At 42.3% G+C, this 22502-nt stretch overlaps 2 protein-coding genes across 6 annotated transcripts in view; one reads left to right on the top strand and one right to left on the bottom strand.

The window, feature by feature from the left end:
• The first annotated feature begins 1 nt into the window (after window position 1).
• The window catches only part of CDH11 (cadherin 11), a 742884-nt gene continuing 720383 nt past the window's right edge, over window positions 2-22502 (top strand). For all 4 annotated transcript variants that reach the window (XM_090149366.1, XM_090149361.1, XM_090149369.1 and 1 more), the window contains exon 1: window positions 2-92. The gene's annotated coding sequence lies outside the window, so the exon portion shown is untranslated. The remainder of the gene's footprint in view (window positions 93-22502) is intronic.
• BEAN1 (brain expressed associated with NEDD4 1) overlaps window positions 3976-22502 on the bottom strand; it is a 39542-nt gene continuing 21015 nt past the window's right edge. For both annotated transcript variants that reach the window (XM_031615431.2, XM_090149372.1), the window contains 3 exons: window positions 17403-17612; window positions 15313-15454; window positions 3976-4420 (listed from right to left, as the gene is read on the bottom strand). In XM_031615431.2, coding sequence (XP_031471291.1) covers window positions 4069-4420; window positions 15313-15454; window positions 17403-17612 — 704 coding nt within the window. In that variant the 3' untranslated portion in view covers window positions 3976-4068. The remainder of the gene's footprint in view (window positions 4421-15312; window positions 15455-17402; window positions 17613-22502) is intronic.

Consider the following 22502-nt stretch of genomic DNA (forward strand, 5'->3'; position numbering starts at 1 on the left):
CGTCGCGTGAGGGATGGGCGTCACGAGGCGGCGGCGTGGTCGCGGTGATGGTCGTCGTGTGAGGGCGGCGGTGCAGCGGCTTCCGAGCCCAGGTAAGGCGGCCTCGGTTCGCGTTCTGCCGGGCTCGGGCGGCTCCTGTGCAGATGGCGTTGCCGGTCTCGGTTTCTGGGCTCCGCTTTCTGTGCTGTGTGGCTCCATAGATGGGTGCGGTGCGGGCTTCCCCAGAGCTCGGCGTTGTTGCAGAGCGGTTTCAGCCCATCCAGGCGTGCTCTCGTGGTGCCGTAGGGCTCGTCTCGGTACGGGCTGCACGCCGTGCGCGGTAGGCCTTAACGTGCACTCCCCGCTGGGCAGGTCCGGCTCTGTGCCCGGGGCGCGCCTCAGGCTCGCTGGCCGGAGCCCTTCCCGTCTCGCAGGCGGCGGCCGCGGGGTGCTGCAAACACAGCGGTTTTCCCCGAGCCGCCCGCGCGGCGCCGCTCCCTCGCTTCGTGCGGAGCTCTGCGGCCCGGGCGCGTGGCCACAGATCGCCTTGCAGCGCGGCTGCTCCTGCGGGCGGCACTGGGTGCTTCAGCCTCTGCGGTTCTCCGTCGTGTAGAAAAATGGCTGCATTTTGTTACTCTTTTTTTTTTTTAGCAGAACAATACGAGCATTTTCCCTCCTTCCTTTCCCTCCTTTCCTTCCTTCCCTCCCTTCACGGCGCACTAACAGCTGTACAGATTGTTGCTTGGAATTCAAAAGACACGGTACCGATACAGTGCATTGCATCGAGCCGTGTGCCTGCTGTTGCTTTATGTTTGTTTGTTTGTTGTTCCCTCCATTGCAGTTGGGCTGATTTTGGCAGAGGAGTGTTGTTGGAGTAATATTACTCCATATGAGAAAAATTTGGGAGGATCAAGCCCAAAGGCCAGATGGGCTGCTGTGCATACCTCTAAGTTCCTTAAAACTTTGTGTCTCTGCAGTTCTGCTTCTTGGCTTTTCTTGCTTTGGTGGAAGTGAGAATGCTTGTGCATATGGAGCTGTGTGCAATTTACTCCACGCTTGTGAGTTCAGAAGCCGGTGTTGAAACACGCACTGCTGTGAGCAGAGGAGAAGGGATGAACACTCTTGTATGGTAACTTAAAGAGTCTATGGTTGTAATTCTATGTGGAGTCTGTTTCCCCAGGTGGGATTTGTTGTCAGCCTGTTTGAGGAGCAGTTGGAGTTGGATGTGATCTGTGCTCGGGAAATACAACGTTACTCATCCCGCTGTGCTTGAGAATTGTCTGTTTGAAACAGGGGGAAACACTGGCCTGTTGCTGACCCGCTTCTCCTTTCCCTCCTGACCTTAGACTGCAGTGCCTCTGCGTGTGTTTGTGGCGGTTTGTGATGCTTCACCTGAGGGCGATACTGGCACAATAAAAGCACGGGAGCTGCACTGAGTACATGTATGTTCTTTAATAAAAGTTGTATGCAAAGATCCATGTACCAAAAATCAAAGCAGAAGAGATGACTACAGAAATACAGCGCTGTTGTCTTGTAGGTAAGAAACAGCGTCTCCAAGCAGTCTGTGTTCTCCTATTGATCATGTAATAAACACGAGGCCTACTTTCAGCTTGGCTTTAGGATTGCCTTTACAATGATGCCAGAGTTTATGATAATGATAAGCGGCTGTGAATTTCTTTGAGCTTAATGGGAGCTGACTCGTACTCTTGAGGTGCTCTGCCCGGAGTGCTTCGGTTGGTTATTGGGTGGTTGGGCCCTGCTGTGTGCTCTGTGCTGTGTGACAGGCGGCTGCCCCACGGTGCAGCACAGTGCAGGAACAGGCAGCTCTCAGTGCTGCTGTGCCTGTCCTCAAATGGGGAAGGAGTTTGATTTGTTCTACCGTCATTTCAGTATAGCAGTTCTGTCGTGAGGCGCAGTATAAATCTCCCGTTTTCTTCAGAAGTCTGCTTAAAATAAATTTATTCTGTAAAATCAAATTATTATCTTCCTCTGATATAAAGGTAGTGGCAGGGCCCGAAATCCATGTCAGGTTAACAGCCAGACAGAAGCACTGCCCACAGAACACAGAAACTGGATGTATTTGTATAACAGAGTAGACACTTGTGAATGGCTTGCCTTCAGCAGAGCCCCCAGCTTTGCTGTACAGGTAGGAAAGACATTCAGAAACCAAAATCCCATTTACCTTCTAATACTTGCTAGATTCCCTCTCCAGGCCCCAGCATCAGCCCACAGTTCTGGTCTGTCCCCATTACATCATGTCCTGTTCTGCATAAACCTCTGTGCTTCCCTTCACTTCTTATCTTCCTGCCAATAAATCTGGCTGCTGAACTTTTGTGTTGGTTTTCTCTTCTGGCCCTGATTGGTAGTGCAGAGTTCTGGGTATTACTGCGGGATACTTTGTGTGCCACAGAACTGTCTGCACTGGTACTTCATACAGAAGAATAGCTCTGTCCATTAAAGATACAAGTACTGAATGTAGCTGAAATTCTGCAGTGCCACCAGCTTATTTTGCGATGCAAAATTGTGAATTTTTGTTGTTTTGGGTATAATACATTGAGAACTGTGGAGATCTGCAAAAGATTTCTATTTTTTTAGCAGAATAGATATTTACTGTTATCTGCTTAGAAAAAAATGCTTACTTTACTGATTCCATCATGTGCTTGTGACTCAGTAATAGTATGATTTACAGAGCAGTAAGGACCAAATGATTATTTCCCAACCATATATTAATTATATTTGCATCGATCTCTGGAGTGTTGAGTAATGATTACTGTTGGAAATCATTTACTATTTGCAGAAAATTGAAATGTAATTTTAATATTTTGAACGATGCTTGCTGTTAAATACAGTTCTATGTTTGCTTATACTCCTTTTTACTCATCCTTAGTGGGGGTAATAACCTGAAGTCCATTTCATCAGTGTAAAAGTTACACATTTTTTCAGTGAGAACGTCTCTAAGAGATTTAATGCAGATGCACCTCTGATAACTGTGCTGATGAAAACTTGGTTGAGGTCCTTAAGTGGACACTGTATGTAACATGCAACATGAAACTCATTTCTGTGACTTCCTCCTGCTGCTCCTATGAGCGCTCATCCCCACCTCCACACATTCATCAGATGAGCACGTGAGAGTCCAAGCCTATGAACTGGGGCTAATGTGAATAGCAAAACGTCAGTGAGGAGGGCTGTGTCTAATATGAGGAGTTTCTGTACACAGTGAGTTTCTCTGTTACTGTGTGTGCCAAAGCCAGCATCTACTATTTACCTCACGCTTCTTCAGTTGCTGGAGGTCCTTTCTTAATCCTGCAGGCTTGTAACTGAAGTGCCTGGCAGTGTAGGCATGCTGGATGGGGTTCCAGGTGTGCCAAGTGAGGGGTGTGCAGCCCTGGGCCCTCACACAGCTGGGCGCAGTGCCCTTGGTGTAGCAGCTGGTGTTGGGGCAGCTACTGCTACTTTCCTGCTTCCTGCTCCTGACTTTGTGAGAGATTTACAGCAGGTTTTGGAACTGGCTGGGGTATCTGAGGGCAAAGCACGGGTATCAAAAGATTCCTCTTTTTTATTTGGCTTCTGTAGGGTGCTGATAATCATGTTTTGCAGGCTGTGTTCTGTTTCTGTCTGTGGGAATACATACTTAGAAAAAGGATTTTTAAAAAATGCTTTGTTGCCAAGACACTGGATAAAGTGTACTACTGACACCTACAAAGACAAGAAATGCTCTTCTCCTTCCTTCTGCTCTAAAGCATGCAAATTTCATCAAATTGAGGAGTAAGCTTGACTAGATAACATATATATATATACATTGAGTGGCAATGTCAGTGAGATCTGAGATGCTTCAGGAAGGCCATCGCACTGCTCCTCACTGCTGCTGTTCTGTGCTACGTGACGCCACAGAACGCTTTGAAGCACAAAGAGGGAAGTTTAGGTAAGCTTTCAAAATTCACTGTAAAAAATAAAAAAGCAATCCCATTACATCCCTTAGTAAAGATATAAAATAGGTAAAACTTTAAGAGGTTTTATTCTTCCATTTAAATGTGTTCTTTTTCTCAGTCTGAGTTCTTCAGAAAGATGGAAGGAGAAAGCCCCTTTTATTCACAGGATTTGGCTCAGAATGGTCTGACAGTCAGAGGGAGAGTTTTTCAGTACTTCCACTGGCACCAGCGGGATGGGGATGTTGTGCTCACACACCACAGCTTCGTACCGGGGAGCAGCCTCTGTGGGGAGCGACGACAGAGAGATGGACGGGACGGGCTGCTGCCAGCCCTGTATCCTGGTGGCGTGGTGTGCTGCCTGCCCTGCAGTCCCTGCCGCTTCTCCTTCCTCCTCCAGGCTGATGTTTATAGATATTTCATTTCTTTGACAGGGATCCGTAAGGGAATAGGGGGGGGGATCATCTGTGGGAATATATATTTGCGTTGCTCCTGGCCCCACGCATTCATCATAGCTGAAAGAAAAACAATTTTTTCATTAGATTCCTGTGAAAAATGCCAGAGTACATTATTGTCAGCATAACAGGGGCAGGTAAAGTGAGAAGAAAAGGATCGTCTAGTGGTTCCTCAGCCCACATCCTTGCTTACCCTGCAAGGCACTTGAGAGCTTAACACTTAAAAGCACATCTCCAGGCACCTGAGGATAATCCCTGGGGTCTTGGGGAAGCTCAGACCCTGTATGAATCACAGCTGTGGCTGCAGCACTGCCTGGCTCTGCATTTCGGTTGTACCCATGCCTGGTGTTGCACTGCTGGGCCCACAGCAGGGTTCAGCCCTCATCTCAGCTCTTTGTAATGGGCAAACTTATGAAAGGGTGGGGAAAAAGCATTGTTGCCATTTTTACAGTTATGAAAAGAAGGTTCGGAGAGCTTTAGATGGAGTACTGTACCAAATCCTGCCTTCCTGACTCACAGGTCTTTAGGACATCCTTCTGTCTGTGCTCAGTCTGAAACCCACAGGTGGGCTGTCTGGATTGCAGATCTGTACTTGCAGGACAGCAGGATTCCTTGTGGAGCTGCAGAGCTGTGATGAATAATTTTGACAGACTCATGCTGGCCATCCTGAGACTCAGCAGAGTCCCCATTGTGCTCCTCCTAAATTGGAGTAATGCAAGAAAGACCGGTCTGTGGGATTTCCATGCAGAGCCAGCTCAGGTCTGTCCAGGCTTTGTGCCATGAAGCCGGAGCCAAGAGAGACTGCTGCCTCCTTGTCCACCTGCACTCAGGCCTTGCTGCCCTGGTGTGAAGACAAATAGGTGGATTGGCCTGCTGGGCTGGCAGCCTGGTGCTGAGCTGGGCTCTGCTGAGCAGTGCTTCTGGCCCATTACCTGGGTGGTCTCCCACCTGGCTGCCCTGCCATCACCCGTTTGCCCAGAAAACAACTATCTCTTCCTCTGCTATCAAACGAGCCCAGGTGTAGAGGTTTGAAGGAAGGTTCTGAGCTCACTGGCTATGCAGGCAAATTTGAGGAAGAGGCATAGCATCGTGTTCTTAAGCATTGGACTTGCTTTATTAATGACTCCTTTGTATAATTGTTTCAGGATCTTTTTTAATTAGATTGAGGGAAGGAAGAATGGTCCTTGGTTTTTTTTTTTTTTTTTTTTTTAAAGAAAAAAAAAGACATAAACCCCCTCTACCACCAAAAGCTCCCAACTCTTCTCCCAGTCAGCTGACCTGAAAAACAATTCTGCTGGAGCCAGACAAATTAAGAACCCATTTCCTCAACTGCAGTAACTGCAGAGCTAGCTATTAGGATCTCAGATATTTCCTGAAACGTAGGATATTTAACACGTGTCCTCCCAGCAGACTGCAGGCAGTCACTCTGCCCCTGTAATTGCGTTGCTGCCAGGCTAAACCTAAGCTAATAAACCCTGCTTGTAGATTATAAGTGACTTGCAGCAGGGCAGCTCATATCAGTTACAGAGAGCTCAAACCTATTGAAATCAGCCACTGAGGCCCTGCCTTAGAAGTGTACAGGCTCCTGCTGCACTCAAACTTTTCCTTCAGAGTGCTGCTGTTGGCTTTGATGCTATTGTTCCACAGACGGGTGATAAAAGTGGCTTTGGGGGGAGAGAAATTTTTCAGTAAGGAAATGGTATCTTTGCACAAGGTAAACAACTCAAATATTATAGAGGTGTTCATAGAACAAACAACTCAAATATCCAGAGGTGATTTTATTTTTATCCTTCTTTAACTTACTTTATATTCATCAGGTCAATGGTTTTAAATTCAGATTAGAATATCCTGATTTCTCCATCAGAAAGAATTTAAAACCATGGTTATGTGCTCTGAAGGTCCTAAGTAAGGCAGCTAAGTGCTTCAGGACCACTCGATGGATAAGAAACTGGTTGAAAGGCCGCAGACAGAGGGTGGTCATCAATGGCTCTATGTCCAGGTGGAGGCTGGTAACGAGCGGCGTCCCCCAGGGGTCTGTCTTGGGACTGGTGCTCTTTAACATCTTTTTCAATGATATCGATGATGGAATCGAGTGCACCCTCAGCAAGTTTGCTGATGACACCAAGCTGAGTGGTGCAGTCAACATGGTTGAAGGAAGGGATGCCATTCAGAGAGACCTCAAGAGGCTAGAAAGGTGGGCCCGGGTGAACCTGATGAGGTTCAACACGGCAAAGTGCAGAGTTTTGCACTTGGGCCGGAGGAATCCCAGGCATCCCTACAGACTGGAAGGAGCGGTCCTTGAGAGCAGCCCTGTGGAGAAGGACCTGGGGGTCTTGGTAGATGAAAAACTTAATATGAGCCAGCAGTGTGCCCTTGGCAAACGGTATCCTGGGCTCCATCAAAAGAGGAGTGGCCAGCAGGGACAGGGAGGTGATTGTTCCCCTCTACTCTGCTCTTGTGAGGCCCCATCTGGAATACTGAGTCCAAGTGTGGAGCCCCCAGTACAAAAAAGACAGGGAGGTGTTGGAGAGGGTCCAGAGGAGGGCCACAAAGATGATCAGGGGACTGCAGCACCTCCCCTACGAAGACAGGCTGAGGGAGCTGGGCTTGTTCAGCCTGGAGAAAAGAAGGCTGCAGGGTGACCTCACTGCAGCATTTCAATCACAGAATCACAGAATCGTAGGGGTTGGAAGGGACCTCCAGAGATCATCGAGTCCAACCCCCCTGCCAAAGCAGGTTCCCTACACCAGGTGTATTTCAGTACCTAAAGGGAGCCTACAGAGGGGAGGGGAATCAACTCTTTGAAAGGGTAGATAACTGCAGGATGAGGGAAAATGGTTTTAAGTTGAGGGAGGGAAGATTTAGGTTGGATGTCAGGAGGAAATTCTTTACAGAGAGAGTGGTGAGGTGCTGGAACAGCTGCCCAGAGAGGTTGTGGATGCCCCGTCCCTGGAGGTGTTCAAGGCCAGATTGGATGGGGCCCTGAGCAGCCTGGTCTAGCATTAAATGGGGAGGTTGGTGGCCCTGCATGTGGCAGGGGGGGTTGGAGTTTCATGATCCTTGAGGTCCCTTCCAACCCTGGCCATTCTGTGATTCTGAACAAACCCTAGCAGATAGGAGGTAGAGTTGTTTTTATACAGCACGTGGAAGAGATTGAAGTCCAGTCTCTACTAAGCCCACTGCAATTCAAAGTGAACCTGCTGCTCTTTTACAAGATTTTAGACTTCAATCACAGACTGAGATTAAAGGAAGAATCTCTCTTTGCAGGATTACTCCCTCTGAACTGCATCTTTACTTAATTTACATTTTGCTGACCTAAAGCCCAGTGAATGTATTTGAAATCTTTCCACTGGTTTTGACTGATTTAATCAGGCTAGTGAATAGCACCTGCTGGGTCCTGTTACCATAGCAAAAGAGAGAAAAGAGTTCTGGTTTTGGAAAGCCCACAGTAATGTGAGTTTTGAGGTGGAAAACTGTGAATCCCTTTGCTGAGCTGCAAAAAGGAGGAAACCTGTCTGTCTGCTGATTCTGGGCCTGGGCCCAGCGCCCAGAATCTGCCACTGACCTGAAGGAGAATGGGCACAGTGTGAGCCTTCTGCTCACTGCTGTTACCTGATCATCCACATTTCTTTCGCTTGGATTTAGTTTGATATCTCTTATGGACTGTAGCTTAGCTCTATAAAACTAAAATGCTTGGTGAGACAAATATTGAAGCAGACTTTGTGAAAGAGACCTTTATGCATCAAGACACATGGGTGGCAAATTATGGTATTTAAAACCTGTCATTTTGGTGTTTTGTTCCAAATATCACTATATACACAAAAACAATCCAAGGGATGGAATGCCTCTCCTGTGAGAACAGGCTGGTAGAACTGGAACAGGCTGTTCAGCATGGAGAAGAGAAGGCTCTGGGGAGACCTGACAGCAGCACTTCAGTAGCTAAAGGGGAGCTATGTGAAGGAAGGGGAGAAACTCTTGAGCAGACTCCAGGATCTGTTGTGATGGGACAAGGGGAAACTGTTTCAAACTAAAAGAGAGGAGATTTAGATTGGATATAAGGAAAAAGTTTTTAATAATAAGGGTGGTGAGGCATAGGCACAGGTTGCCCAGAAAGGTGATGGAAGCCTCATGCTTGGAGACATTCAAGGTCAGACTGAATCGGGTTCTGAGCACTTGATGGAGCTGTGGGTGTCCCTGTTCATTGCAGGGGAGTTGGACCCTTCCAACTCAAACGATTCTATGATTCTACACAGTAATATTTTCTTTCTGTATAGGATGAATAAAAATACATCTCCTTCCAGTTAAAGAACTTTTTAGCTCACTCATGGCAGTACTTTATGGCCAAGGAGGCAACTACAAATCATTAAATGGTTTGTTTTTAAGATAAACTCTTATATTGCATTAGCAGTTTATGGTCTGGATACTTAGTTTTCCATATTCTCTTCAAAGTGTTGCACCTGTAGTTACAGAGTTTCACACTGGGGAAGAAGTGAGCAGATTCTGCCTTTTTCTGCAGCAAGGTGTGCATCAAGAACTAAGAGGTGCTGCTGAGGTGCTCTGCAGTGTACTCCGAGCTTTTGACATAGCTTTGAGCTTCTTTATTTTTACTTGCGAACAGAGCAATCGGGGACAGAATAAATGAGCTGCCTTCTTATCAGCTAGTGTGGACTCTGGTATCAGGGGGGGCAAGAGAAACACATGCTGTGTAATGAGGGCTGCCACTGTTAAGAACCATTGTATCGACAGTAATCAGTAACGATCATTCCTCATATTAAATTTATACTGTTATGTGCAAGTCACTTAAGAATAGTATCTAGTTTTGTTGATTTCAGCTGAGATGTTGACAGCTGTGAAGCTTGAACCTGCATAAAGCTGTGGCTTCACCATGAGCCAGTGTCTGTAATGCTAAAGGGAAGTGTTCTCTGCCCTGCTTCATGCTCCCACTCTTTCTTTCTGGTTTCACACTGAAATCATGCAAGCTCTTTGCTCTTGCATTTTCAGTTGCATGATTTCATTGTGAAACCAAAAATGCTTGCTAGCTTCTTGCAAAAAATACATTGATAGTCATTTTATCTGAAAGATCCAGTTCTGAGAAGATGTTTACATAAAAAGTACGTGGTGTTTGATGTTTGCACAGCAGTTACAAGGAAAATCCCTTCAAAATCCCTTCAAAAAAAGCAAGTGCTTTCAGAGAGTACTTTGTTACCATAACTTAGTAATAGACTACAGGAACATGTTACGCTGCTTCTCTTGAATATCATTTGTCTCTTATTAACTCTTAGAAAGCCCTCCTCGGTTATATCTAGTACTTGTGGTGAATTCACTTCAAACCATTTGTTTTACCCAGTTATAGTACCTTAAGGTTCAGGGTGCCTTACAGACAGGCATGAGAAGGTTACTGACACTGAGATGTGCTGCTGTCTACATTTTTTTGCCTTGTTTCTTGTCAAAATGACTTCACTGTCATCATAGATTACGCTATGGAGTTTTGAAGTGGTAATGATGCCAGGAAAGGGAAGGAGGACTGATGCCTGCTAACTCCATCATGCTGAATATAAATGTGACCTGCAAAGAAAAGAATGTTACCTAAATACAGCAGGTCTTCAAGCTGACTTTGTTGAATTGTTTGGGGGGACTGAAAATAACTTCATGAATTTGTTTGGTCTCCTTCCAATAAGCATTAGAATAGCTTTGTTGCTAAGGAAACACTAAGGATCTTATTTAATTCGCTGTCATTCATAAATTATGACCTGCTCTCTGGGGAAAGAAGAAGGTTCTACTTAGAGAATTTTTTAAGTCACAGACAGGAGCAAATGAATAAAAGGCAAATCTGGGGAATGAAACATCCTTCTGTGTGAGATAGATGCCTTTTTGTTTACTTCATCTGTTACATGTTGCGACTCTACTAAAATTGCTCCTGCATTGTTTCAGTTTTACTGATGACCTGCTGTCTTTTAATGACGGTAATCACTAATCCTTTCCTGGAAAATACATGCACTGATAGGTTTGAGCTATGCTGGAAACACCACAAAGGATATTTATGTGATGTTTTTGCCTTAGAAAGAAACTGTGCAACTCCCCTGAGAGAAGGTTACCCTTGCTGGCTGAACTTCTCTTACAGTGGCATATCTCAAGAGGCATCATATTTTCTTAGGTTTATTTTTTATTTTAATATTTTCCATTTGGTATACAGGTCCATTTACTAACTATATTCTAAATTCTGCATGATTAGTGATTTATTAAACATTATTTTCATAAATACCAAATCATTTCACGTTACTTTGTCTCAGTTATTCACTTTGTTTAGTTCTTAAAGTAACAGCTGGAATGTATTTGTTTATTAAAATACCACCTCAAACTGTTGGAGACCCTTAGTATCTTAGAAATGATTGGAAATACCCACTGTATTTTGTTTTTATTTTTCCCTTCTACACCTCACGTAAAATCAACCTGACAGATGCTTATAGAGTTCTCAAATTCATTAGAAAGTCATTAATTACTCCAAAAGGATGTCTGTGGATAGAAGTTGTCAAGACTGCCAGCAACTATCAGGGTAATGACAAAACTCAGCACATGGTATTCCCCTAAATCTAATGCAAAATGTAATGTAAGGAAATGATCAGTGGAAATGTCTACAGTGATAATCAAATTGAGCCTCAAGTGCAACGTGCAGTTTAGATATCAAAGCAATAAGATTAATAACATCCCAAGGTACTTTTCTTAAATTCATTTCCCAATGATGGTGCACATATATATATGTATATAATGCATAAATTATATATATATATATATATATGTATATGTATATGTATATATATAACATTACATATAATATATATTTATAACAAATTTATTATTACAATATATAGTATATATTTTATATATATAATTCTGTAATGGACTTTCAGCTAGAAAGTCAAGAGTGGGCAGTGGCACGTTGAATAGCTATAGCTGCACACTGATCACTTTCTTGGCAGCCTGTTTATGTTCCTACAGAAAATCTGCTTTGCTATGTTGATACAGCTTGCACTGAACTATGAGCTGCAGTTTCTCTTTCTTTGATGGAAACCATGAAATAGAGAGAAGGGCGATCACAGCTGACTAAATGTTGGTCTGCTTTTTGTGCTAAGTCTACTTCTCTGGATTTGAGTGGAGCCATTTGTCTGGCATGGCAGCACTGCGAGGTTTGAAGCGGTTCAGGAGCAGCTCTTGTTCAGCTCAATCTTCAGGAAGCTGTGGCAGTGCCCAGATGTGGCACAGCTGGAGGAGGGAGGACATGTGGCTGTGCACACCTCTGGCTCTCCAGTGGAATTTCCTATTCTGCTTGCTGCAAGATTTAAAGCCTCAGTATAAATTCCACTGAAAACATTCTAAACTGGTTAACGTAACCCCTTGGCCATCAATCCAGAAAGCATGTTTTTAGTAAAACAGTATGTTTGAGAATACTTCTCACTGCAACATGGGGTGTTAGTGATTTTGTGCCGATGCCTCTTGCAGACCATATTAAGAACACCTAGTTTTCACTCAGTGAATTCTTTCATTCCAAATGTGTGTTGAAGGGTATTTGCCAGTGCAGTTGCTTCCCTTGCTGCCTTCATGTCTTGCTCTTGTTTATGCCACCAGTTGCATTATTAGCTTTTGGGTATGCTATCTTAGCTTTGCATTAATTGTACACTGTATGAATTAGAAAGAGGAATTGCATTTCAGTAAACCTACTCTTCAAAACATTATAATTTGTAATAAGACTGATCCTGGTGATGTAATATTTTGAATGCACAAGGTCAAGCATGTCCTCTCTATGCTTCAAGGCTGCATCTGGCATCAGTTAATGCTGTTAGCACCCATGAGTCCAAATATTCTCCACAGCTTTACTAATGCTCTACTCACTAGAAAACAAACTCTTTGGTTTTATGGAGGAATGTATAAAGAGAGAAGCAGAGAAATTTATCGAGCTCTTGCATAATACAATGCATTCATACAGTGCTTCTCAGTCAATGCTTTTCTGAAGAGAAAGTTACAATGGAATATATCCTGTATTAATAGTAAATTTAAATGTCTTTCTACAGAGCTTTGCTTTCAGCCATCTGCTAAGCTCTACTTTTCCTGAAGTTTTCTCCAAATTGTTTTGCTAAGATGTAAAATTTAATAACACTTCGTTGATTTGCCAAAACATTTTTTTCTAAAACATGTAGCTTTCATAGCAGTAAAAAAAAACCCATTAATAATAAAATATCCTTACTTTTGACTCGTTATGGAGAATTGCACAGTAGTGGGATGAGCTATGATTGCTTGTGTCTGTAGTCAGTGTGAGCCCTTGGGTTTTCTCTTGGCTTCCAGGTGTATCTTGAGGAGGCAGCACCCTGAGCACCTGTATGTCCCTCAGGCACAGAATAGTTTTGCAGGGCAAGGAAAGAGACAGGGCAGTTTCTGCCAGCCTTGTTACAGAGGAGGAGAGCTCACAGGAAAGCAGAGATCATGTAGTGCCATCCTGTACATTCATCCACACATATGCTTCCAAACAGAAAACTCCGTAGAGACAGAAAATCCAGCTTTGGGCAGCTTTCAGATTGGAAATGGAAGTAACCCCTAGTATAGTTTTTTGAGACCTGTGTGCTAAAGGGGTATGTACTGAATGATTGTTCACAGGAATCTGGGATTATTCTCAGAAAACTGGCCAAGTGCCTGCTCAAGTTGTTGCCTAGGTGTCAGCTCATTTACTTTTATTAGTAAAGGCTTGTGGGTGCGGGTCCAAATCCCAGTGTAAGTTTGTGAGTGGGTTTATATGAAGTTCTACAAGTTTAGATGCCAGACACAGAACAATTTTTCACAATGTGAGGTTTCTGCTAAAATATTTACACCATCTCTAAAAGCCCATTTATTATCTAGCATGGCTTTGTAATACATAAAAGGTTGCTTGTAGAACATGCCCAGAATAGAAAAAACAGTGATGTGTTCACACTGCTGGGCTGCTTAGGAGGAGCTCTTATTAAGGCCTGCCTGATGTACTCCTCACCTGGTGCTTGTGGCCTTGCTGTGTGCTTTCAGCAGTCTGGAAAATCCAGAAACACTTGGGAAAGTATGTAACTGCTTTTTGTTACCTTCTTAAAGCAAGAACAGGAGGAGGTTTCTCCACTGTTCTCCCTGCTGCTTATGTATACAGGCAGTCAGAAAAGGGCATGGCTTAACTTAAAACACAGTCTGCTTAAAAGAAGAAAACAAATGTTGATCACCCATTCTTTGCTGCTCCTAAGGTACCTTTCTGTGGAAAGCTTGGAGCCTGCTCTGTTTAATGCTCTTTCTCCTGTTCTTTGGAGGAAGTAACTGAATTCCTTCACGCATCAACTCATGGTGCATGAGGCATACAGAGAGTTTACAAATGGTCTGAAGAGCAAATTTGTCACTCGTGGGCAGTTCTTGTATCCTCTAATGAACTCTGTCATACAGCTATGGAAGAAACTGCTATATCATCTCTGAAATACCTCTCTTTGAAATGAGTCAGTTGTGGCAATGCTGTTACTCCAGGTAACTAGACACTGCAAAGTCCTGCAGCTACAGCTCCACAGTGCAGGTTCAGCCTAAATAGCCATACTGGCAGCTGTCCTTCTTTGCAGATACTCATACAGAATGAACAATCCCAGACTGAGAGGTAAAGCGTGGTTACTAGGTGTGCCAGAACAGTATGTTTTCTTCAGTTGTGCTTTCTGATAGAATAATGATATTAAGACAATAGGTAAGTGAGGCTTGCTGGAAAACACGGAAAGATTTAGAGTGGTATCTTGCACTTTCTTTTTTGCTGTTTGTTCAGAACGGTTGTAAGGTCAGTACTAAGTGTAACATGGGCATTTACATATCTGTAAAAACATACAGTTAGTTTACTAAGAGCTGTTCCTCTTTTGTGTGGCACATCAGGCTACGTAGAATGTCAAATAACATCTGCTAGCTTTGCAATTGTAAGTGACAGGTAAGAGGGATGATGGAGATTGTATTACATATTAATTTGTGTAAATGTAATCTGTGATGTCTCAGCATATGTTAATATCTGAATTCTGAGTATACCAAAACTTTTTTTTTTTTCTTTTTTCCAGTATTGCAATGAATATATGTCCATAATGACTTTTTTGATTTCTGGCTAAATAATGACGTACCCAGATGTTTCCCCAACACACTGGGTGGGATCTTCTGTGAGCAGACCAATTCCTTGTTTTATGCTGTCGTACCTTTAACGTGTGTGAACAACAGTGGTAAAAACCATAAACATTTCATGTTCATTGCTTATTTCACAATAATTTCTGCAAGCATTAAAGAGTGGGGAGTTGCTTGAAAGAGAAGAAAAATTAAAGGGCTTTAGAATCTTTGCAAACAGTGAAATAAAGCTGGTGAGGGAAAATTCTTTGCAACTACAGTAACAAATGTGCTTTAATTGGAAACTTGGCTAAATGGTCTAATTTGTTAAAGTCTGTTTTGGTTCCAAGGGATTATAAATTTGAAGTCTCTTTTAATCTGATGACAATAAAACACTGTTGGGCAGGACTGTGATGGGCACCCACTGAGGCATGGCTCATTTCCTCCGCCAGTAACAGTACAGTAGAAAACCAAAGGGAGGAATTTTTTCTTGTAAAAAAAATTCCCTCCAAAAGTGAAACTTAAAGAATAATTTCTTCCAAAAAAAGATTTTGTTAGATGCCTTTATTTGTGTATTTCATTCATATGCCATCAAAGTTATTGATATGAATATGAATATTAGTAGATGATAAATGCCTGCACAGGTGCTTTTACTTAGTAAAGACATTCTACTGTGAAAAACTGGAGTTTAAACTAAACAAAGTGTTTGTAGGCAGGGTCTTTTGACTTGCATTTTTTGAGTAGATGTTGGTCTAGCAATTTCATTTTCCTCTTTAGTAGGCTTTGCAAGTGCAGGACTATAATATTTAGAATCTTAAAGAAGTGCTTACCGTGGAGGTGAATCAGGATACATGATGTTGACCTGAGAAAGTGTATCCAGATAGGATCCAAAATCAAAAGCTGGGGGAAACTCCTCCATGCAGGTGGATCTCAGCTCTCCAAAAGAGCCGCCATAAGAGAAGCCGTCTGGAGCTGGAAAACAAGCAGTTTCTGTTTGCTCTTCTTTCTCACTGAGACAATATTACTGCTTATAACGCTGCCATAAATCAGAAAACAAAACCTATCTGAGGCAGAATTGCTGTTACTTACAGCAATCAGGTTTGACAGGACATTTCTGTTCTTTTATGAGGCAGCCCGTGTCAGTGTGGATGAGCTGCAGTGTTTGCACAAGGACTGTATATTTAGTGCTGTTGTACACCGTGCAAGTGTCTAAAGCTCTTCTGCCTCAAAGGCTGAAAATGTGTAAGTCGTGCTGCGTACAACTTCAAAGCACAAGCAGGACTGCTGATGTGCCCAGGAAATGCGTGCATCAAAACCTTGCCAGTTCTGAAAAGGCTTTTAAAAGCATGCTTAGGTGTGATTGTAAGTGTGTGTGTTCAGAATAAGCTGTGCTTCTTAGAAAAGCTCACAGAAAAAGAAGAAAAATGGGAAAATACTAGAAAAAAATATCCTGCTAGCTGTTCCAGGAGTCCCCTAATGCTTTCACACAAGTTTCACAGCTCTAGAAATACCCAGGAGTTGATGCTATTTTGTATCTTTGATGATAGTTAGCTCTCAACATTCTGGTTGAAAGTTCCTTAAGAATGTCCTGAATTGTGGAAATGCAGCAACTCCCTGGACTTTCCTATTCTTCCATATGAAGTGATCCTTCCTTTTCACTCAGTGCTTTAAAATGGTTCCTGGAGGCAGGGGCCAGCTTTTAAGACATCAAAGCAGCATTTCCCTGAACAGAGAGTAAAGGGCAGGACTCGCTTGTGCAGCTTTTAAACTGCATGTCCGTCCTGCTGGTAACGTTCACCTCTGCCAATCTGTGCTCGAGGAATTCTACCAGCACTAATGGAGTCTATCAGGCGCTGTGCTTTCCTTCTGCTCAGCACTGAAGGCAGCCAGCTTCACCATAACTCCTGCTGATCTCTTTCTGTCTGGGGGACGCATGCTGAGATACAAGATGGCTTCTGCTAATGTACAATTTTCAATTAGGCAGACTGACACAATTCAGTTTAAGAAATTCTTTTGAATTTCTCTGAAAATGTCCCCATGCTTGATGCTTCTTTCCCCCGTTTTTTTAGTATTGTTATTTGTAAGAAACAGTTTGAAAATTGTCCTTTATGCCTCGGTCTGACTTCAGGGACTTTAAAGGAAGTGAAGTTTACATAGCACTTCAGAATCTATTTACTGTTTGATTTTTTACTAGCTGGATACTTAAAAAGTAGATTTTTGTAATTGTTTTTCTCTTAAATATATGAAGAATCAAACTGTGTAATTTTCTTGACCAAGTGGCTTTTGATTTCTGATCAGCAAGCGCCAAATTGGCCAAAAATGTAATTCTAAAACTACACCTTTGCACTTCCAAGTCCTTTTAAAGAACAGGGGGCAAAAAAAAAAAAAAAAAAAAAGAGGACTTTTTTGATAGTAAAACAGTGTCTTTAATGATGTTGACAGTTGTCTGTGTAATGGCATTTTGATGCCCCATTTTCTTTACATCCAGTTTTAACTTCTGTGCTAAGAAAAGAGTTAATTGCCAAGTGAGTGTTGTAGCTTAGTGCACACTGCAGAAGTGAAAGATTCCTGGCTGTCCAACAAGAAGAAATCACAATATGTACTATACACAAGGGCTGCAAGGCGATATGAAAATAAATTATCAGTAGTCTGGTGACTCATGCATTGTGTCAGGGAAAATACGCTGTTCAAGAGATGCTGTAGGCCTTGTTCATGTCAGCCCCCAGCTGTGGGGCTTCTACTTTGTGAAGATGCTATTGAACTGCAAAGCTGCCTCTTATCAACGCCTCATAAGTTTTTACTCATTTTGTTTTTATATCCCTTGCACAGCGTCCGAACTCTTTGTTGCCCTTTGTTGCCCTATTGTTGCCTGCAGATATTAATAATGCCAAGAACTGTTTCACTTCAGCTGCCTTCTTACCATAAGCAGTGTCTCTCCTCTGGTGCGGGTGTCTCAGCCGTCCGTCCTTCCGCAGGCTGCCAACAATGATGGTGACACAGGACAGAAACAGCACAAGTCCGATCACTACTCCAGCCACCAGAAGGGGAGAAACAAGTAAACTGGCATCACTGCCATTCTCACTGTAGCTGGGGAGCTCGCTGGTCGGGCTGCTTTGGTTCAGGTGAACTTCTGCAGGCAGAGACAGGGAGAATGTGCCAGTGAGGAACTGGGATGCACAAAGTGTGGTCAGACAGATGCTAAAGCTAAAGATTTTTCAAAGTGCTGTGAGACAGCCTGAGACTGATCCATTGTATAAAATCATGCTTTAAGGGATAGACCACTTAACAGACCAATTTCTGGAGCTGTTAATTAACTGACTCTGGGGGATTCACTGAGCAATCATTTCCCTGCTTGGGAAATATCCTGCTGGAATCAATGATGTATCTTGCACAATGGTCATTTTGCTTATTTCTGGAAAGATCCTTCATATCATGGACTGATGGAAGCTTAAAGAACTGTGCTGAACTGCACAGGGAAGAATGCTGAAACTCATAAATGTCTCTCCCAACAAAGGATTCAGGCATTGTTACCAGGTATGAAAAGGCTCCAGGGTTTTTCAGAGTAAGTTTTGGGCAGGGGTGAAGCAGGGGAGCATACTTTTGCAGAACAGGGCATCCTTTAGCTTGTGGGATGGGTCTGCATCCCAAGGCATTCATGTGTGGCAGAGGAGTGAACAGAGTTGTGGGTCAGAGAAAAAGGAGTCTTGCCATATTCTGTTAACTCCCAAGTTTTCTCTTCGGGCATTTCTCTGTGAAAAAGGGGTGAAGATACTGAGGCAGAGGGAGACATAAGTATGTTGTTTATCTATCTTTTCTAAATTGTGTATGTTTTAGCATAATCTAAGTAAAGAGTAACTGTATTTAGCCTACATATCTGATAAATTTGCACTAGCATGTGTTCTTAAAGAGATAAAAATGAGTTTTCACAGCTGGAAATCTGTCTGTTTGCCTAAGGCAGCATAGCTTTGGAAACAAAGTTTGTACTTGGGAAGAAAAGAAATTATGCAAAGGATTAACAGAATCTGTTCCACTTGGAGAGTGTATGTGATGATGATATTATTTATTTCTACCTTACAGTTAAAAAAAAACACACATAAAAAACCCCAAAAAACTTGCAAGATTTCTGGTCCCAACCAGTACCATAGCAGTGCTGTGTAGGGATGCAAGTGTTCAGCCCAAATGTTGGAAACCATCTGTCTCTGTTGATTGTTTCAGTATCTTTGCAAGACTGTATTTATTTTTTTTCCATCTAAGCTGTTCTTGTGTCTCCTAAAGATAGATTTTAGTGAGACTGCAAAATGAAGATAAGAAATACAGTGATCTTTACAATGAGTCTGAAGATAATCATCCATCTGGAACACCTGACGAGAAAGTTTTTCAGTCCTGGCCATTGACTCTGACCCTCCTGAAGTTAGGAGGTGACCAATATTTGGAAATGGCCAAGTGGTGGTCATGACACAGTGTTAAATATGCAGGTGATCAATGAAATCAGTCTGCTAACTGTGACAATTAATGATAACCTATAAAATAATGTAAGCCTGAAAGAAATGTGTACCTTAGTAAATGATGCGAGCAAGTGAGTATTTAGTCATTTGACATTCCAGTTTACAAACAGAAAAAAAGCCATTTCTATGGCTCCCATTTTATTCATTCCCTGGCAAGGGACACACAGTATGGAGAGAGATGGTGTAAAAGACTCATCCAATTAAATGGATGAAAGAAGTTTCAGATCAGTTAAAATTTAGACAAACGTATACTTAAAAAAAAACTTAAAAAAAAAAAAAAAAAAGACACAAAAAAGCTATGAGTATGTAAGCCTGTGTACAACATAAGAAGCAACGTGGATGTTTGAAGTGCCTTTGGTCTTTGTGGAAGTTTCAGAAATCTTGTTGCCCAGAGGTCATCTGAGAAGTAAGCCACTGTGGAAACGTATGCATTCTTTGTGTCTTTGACTTTCTTTGGAAAGTTCCCCCCTCCCATGAGCTGTGTATGAGTAAAACAGAATTTTACGGATGCAAGAAATTATTGGAGATGCAATCTATATATACCTAGAGTAGCTTTCAAATATGGCACGTTTACATTTTTATATCTGACTATCTGCATGTTGATCAGATAAATAATTTGTTTCCTACAGAAAATAAAACTAACAAATTTTTGCTCTCTTGAATGTTCTTTGAAATAAATGTATGCTTTTAGAAGTGCAAGTACATTCTACATAGATTTCAGAAAACATCCATGTTTTCCCAGCTCTTTCCCTTTGAGATGTGCTACTTGGTGTCTTGCAGTCGCAATACACTTAAGATGATGGCTTCAAGCCAGTGTATATTCTCATTGGCTAACACCTGACATTGAGAGAACTGACTAGAAGTATTAAGCCAGACTGGAGAATTAGCATGTAGTAGCTTTGGTTTTTTTAATTTATTTATTTTTATTTTTAATTTTTCAGAAGCATTTGACTGTTGGCTGAGAATCGTTATGAGCAATTAAGACAGACAGCCAAGAAATGTGCTGAGCTTTTACAAAACATTATGTGCCAAAAGGAAAGACTGAATTTTCTGAAAAGTGATCCTGTAGTGTTAAATGTGGGGGAATGCGATATGCGGTTGAGGGGCAGATCCTATGGCCATTGTGCCAGAACCAAGCTTTCTCAGTGTTGACGAAATTCCAATCATGTTTCTCATCTGTACAGTTTTTTAACTATCTGTGTTGGCAACGTGCTCAAGCAGTGTGTGTACTCCTGCTGGCTTTCAGCAGCCTTGTTTGGTCAGATTTTTTGCAAATTCTGCCTTTGAAAGATGCCAATATTGCAGTTTAGTTTAAATCACAATTGCAAGAAACAGACACCTTTGAAAAAAAGTACTGGCAGATAATGTACTGGTACTTTTAGCTTACTTGCAATGATAAAAAAAATCACAGAAAATTGTAGAATGGTTTTGGTTGAAAGAGACCTTTAAGATCATCTAGTTCCAACCTCCTGCTATAGAATTAGGGGAAGAATCCACGCCGTCCTGATGAGAAGCTGAACCTGGGATGTGAGTTCCTCCATATGCTGCTCGGTTGTGGTTTTCAGTTTGAAATCAAATAATCCTGAAACTGGAGTTGGTGACAAACTTCCCAGCAAATTCAGAGGAAAAGAAGAGAGGCTGTGTGTGTGTGCTGGTAGATCTTATGAAGCTGGGACAGCAGATTAACAACTTGGCTAATGGGAAGGGAAAGAAAATAAAATAGTTGAACAGAGTTTTTTAGTAGATTTTTAAAAGTTTAGCTATAGAAGTCAGCTTGTGTCTGAGCAGATTGACTCTTCCTATGGCACCACTCAGTATGAGCACTAATATTTGGTCTTGCTTTGCTTAATAGGAATTTAATGGGCTATTGGTGATGTCAGATAGAAAGTACTCACTTATACTCTCCCTTTGTACTTGAGGAGTGATCTTTTTATTACAAGACAGCCCATTTATCTAGAACATTCTCAGAGCTCCCTTAGTTGTTCCAAGATATGTCTGTTTTATCTGCTGTTTCTCGCTCTCATGAATCCTTCTCTTTTTATGTTCTTAATCTAATTGAACCAGGTCTCTGGCAGAGACAGGATATATTGCAATATTGCTCTTATTAGAGGAATGAATCACTCCCCTTAGCCCAGCTCCTAAAACAATATATGGTTGATGAACTTCTCTGGTGGTATTATTTTCAATTTGACATTGTGAGTCTAGTCCTGCAAGCTTTGTGAGTACTGCGGTGACTTACTACAGTGGGAACTGCTGAGGTGACTGATGACTGCAGACCCTGCATTCACATAAGCATTTCTGTTTTGAATTTTTGGGGGAGGCAAAAGATGTTACTTCTGGCAAAGAATGTTGAATAAATTTTTCTTATCCAAATACGTATTCTTTTGATAAATGTATATTTCTGTACATAAAAATGTTTCATTTTTGCCTCCAGAATAGAAGTATCTGTACACTTATGTAAAGTCCATAAAGATATCAGCAGTAGCAGTGCGCTAACCTTTTCTTTGAGGTGGGGGTTTATTTTTTCAATGAAATTTCAAATTGTGAACAGTGCAAACATAAATACTTGAGATCTAGTCCTCTAAATACGGATGACACCGTATGCACAAGGCGTTGCTTTTATCCAGTGATGGGAGCCGTGTAACCCGACACAACACAAATGGAACATGCTGGCAAGTGCAGCTGGGAATACAGTGCCCATATGGCCACTCTGTGAATACAGGGAGCCCATACGGCTGAGCAAACACTTAATTTAGAATTAAATACTAGTAGAAAATTGCCCACACTATTCGTTTGCTGTTAGACAATAAATGATTCATCTGCAACATCCCTTGAATATGACATTATTTTTATTATACCCAGCCATCCTTCCATCTCAACTGACCAACTTGTAGAGTAACTCCACGTAGCTGAAGGAGATGTACTACAGCTGCACTTCTGGGGTGTACGTAGGGCTATTTCTCCTCTTCATTAACTTCTCTTTGAAGGGAAGCTCCCGTGTCCTGTCTAACTTCGTGGTAACTGATGCTGTAGATGTAGTTGAGTTAGATCATGTCAGAAAGCAGTGCCTCAGTATGCGGATGTGTCACTGAATGTGGGTCATTCCTGATACAGTCATGGTTTTGTTTCCCAGGCTGACATTTGCTGAACTAGAGCTGAAGCACAGTGACAGAGCAGTTGCATTAATTGAACATCCTGGGTTAGTACAATTATTTGGGGTTGACCTAACTCCTCCTATTATCTTTAACAAATCAAATTAACAGAAGCATATGGGACTGGAAGCAAGTGGGAGGAAGCTGAGTATAGGATAATGCATAGCATGCTTTGATTTTAAATGATCACAGTAAAATATCTCAAACACTGAAGCAATTTAAAGCATGTTTCTGATTGCCTCATTTTTTTCCCTGTTTGGGACAGTGTTGGAATATGTAGCCTCTTTATAAAGGGAGGAGATTGACAGATGGCAAGAAGGAGTTGAGAGATCCCAGCAAGGCCCACAGATGAACTAAATTAGT

The sequence above is a fragment of the Phasianus colchicus genome, chromosome 13 (assembly GCF_987193195.1).
Source record: "Phasianus colchicus chromosome 13, bPhaCol1.hap1.1, whole genome shotgun sequence".
NCBI classification, from domain to species: domain Eukaryota; kingdom Metazoa; phylum Chordata; class Aves; order Galliformes; family Phasianidae; genus Phasianus; species Phasianus colchicus.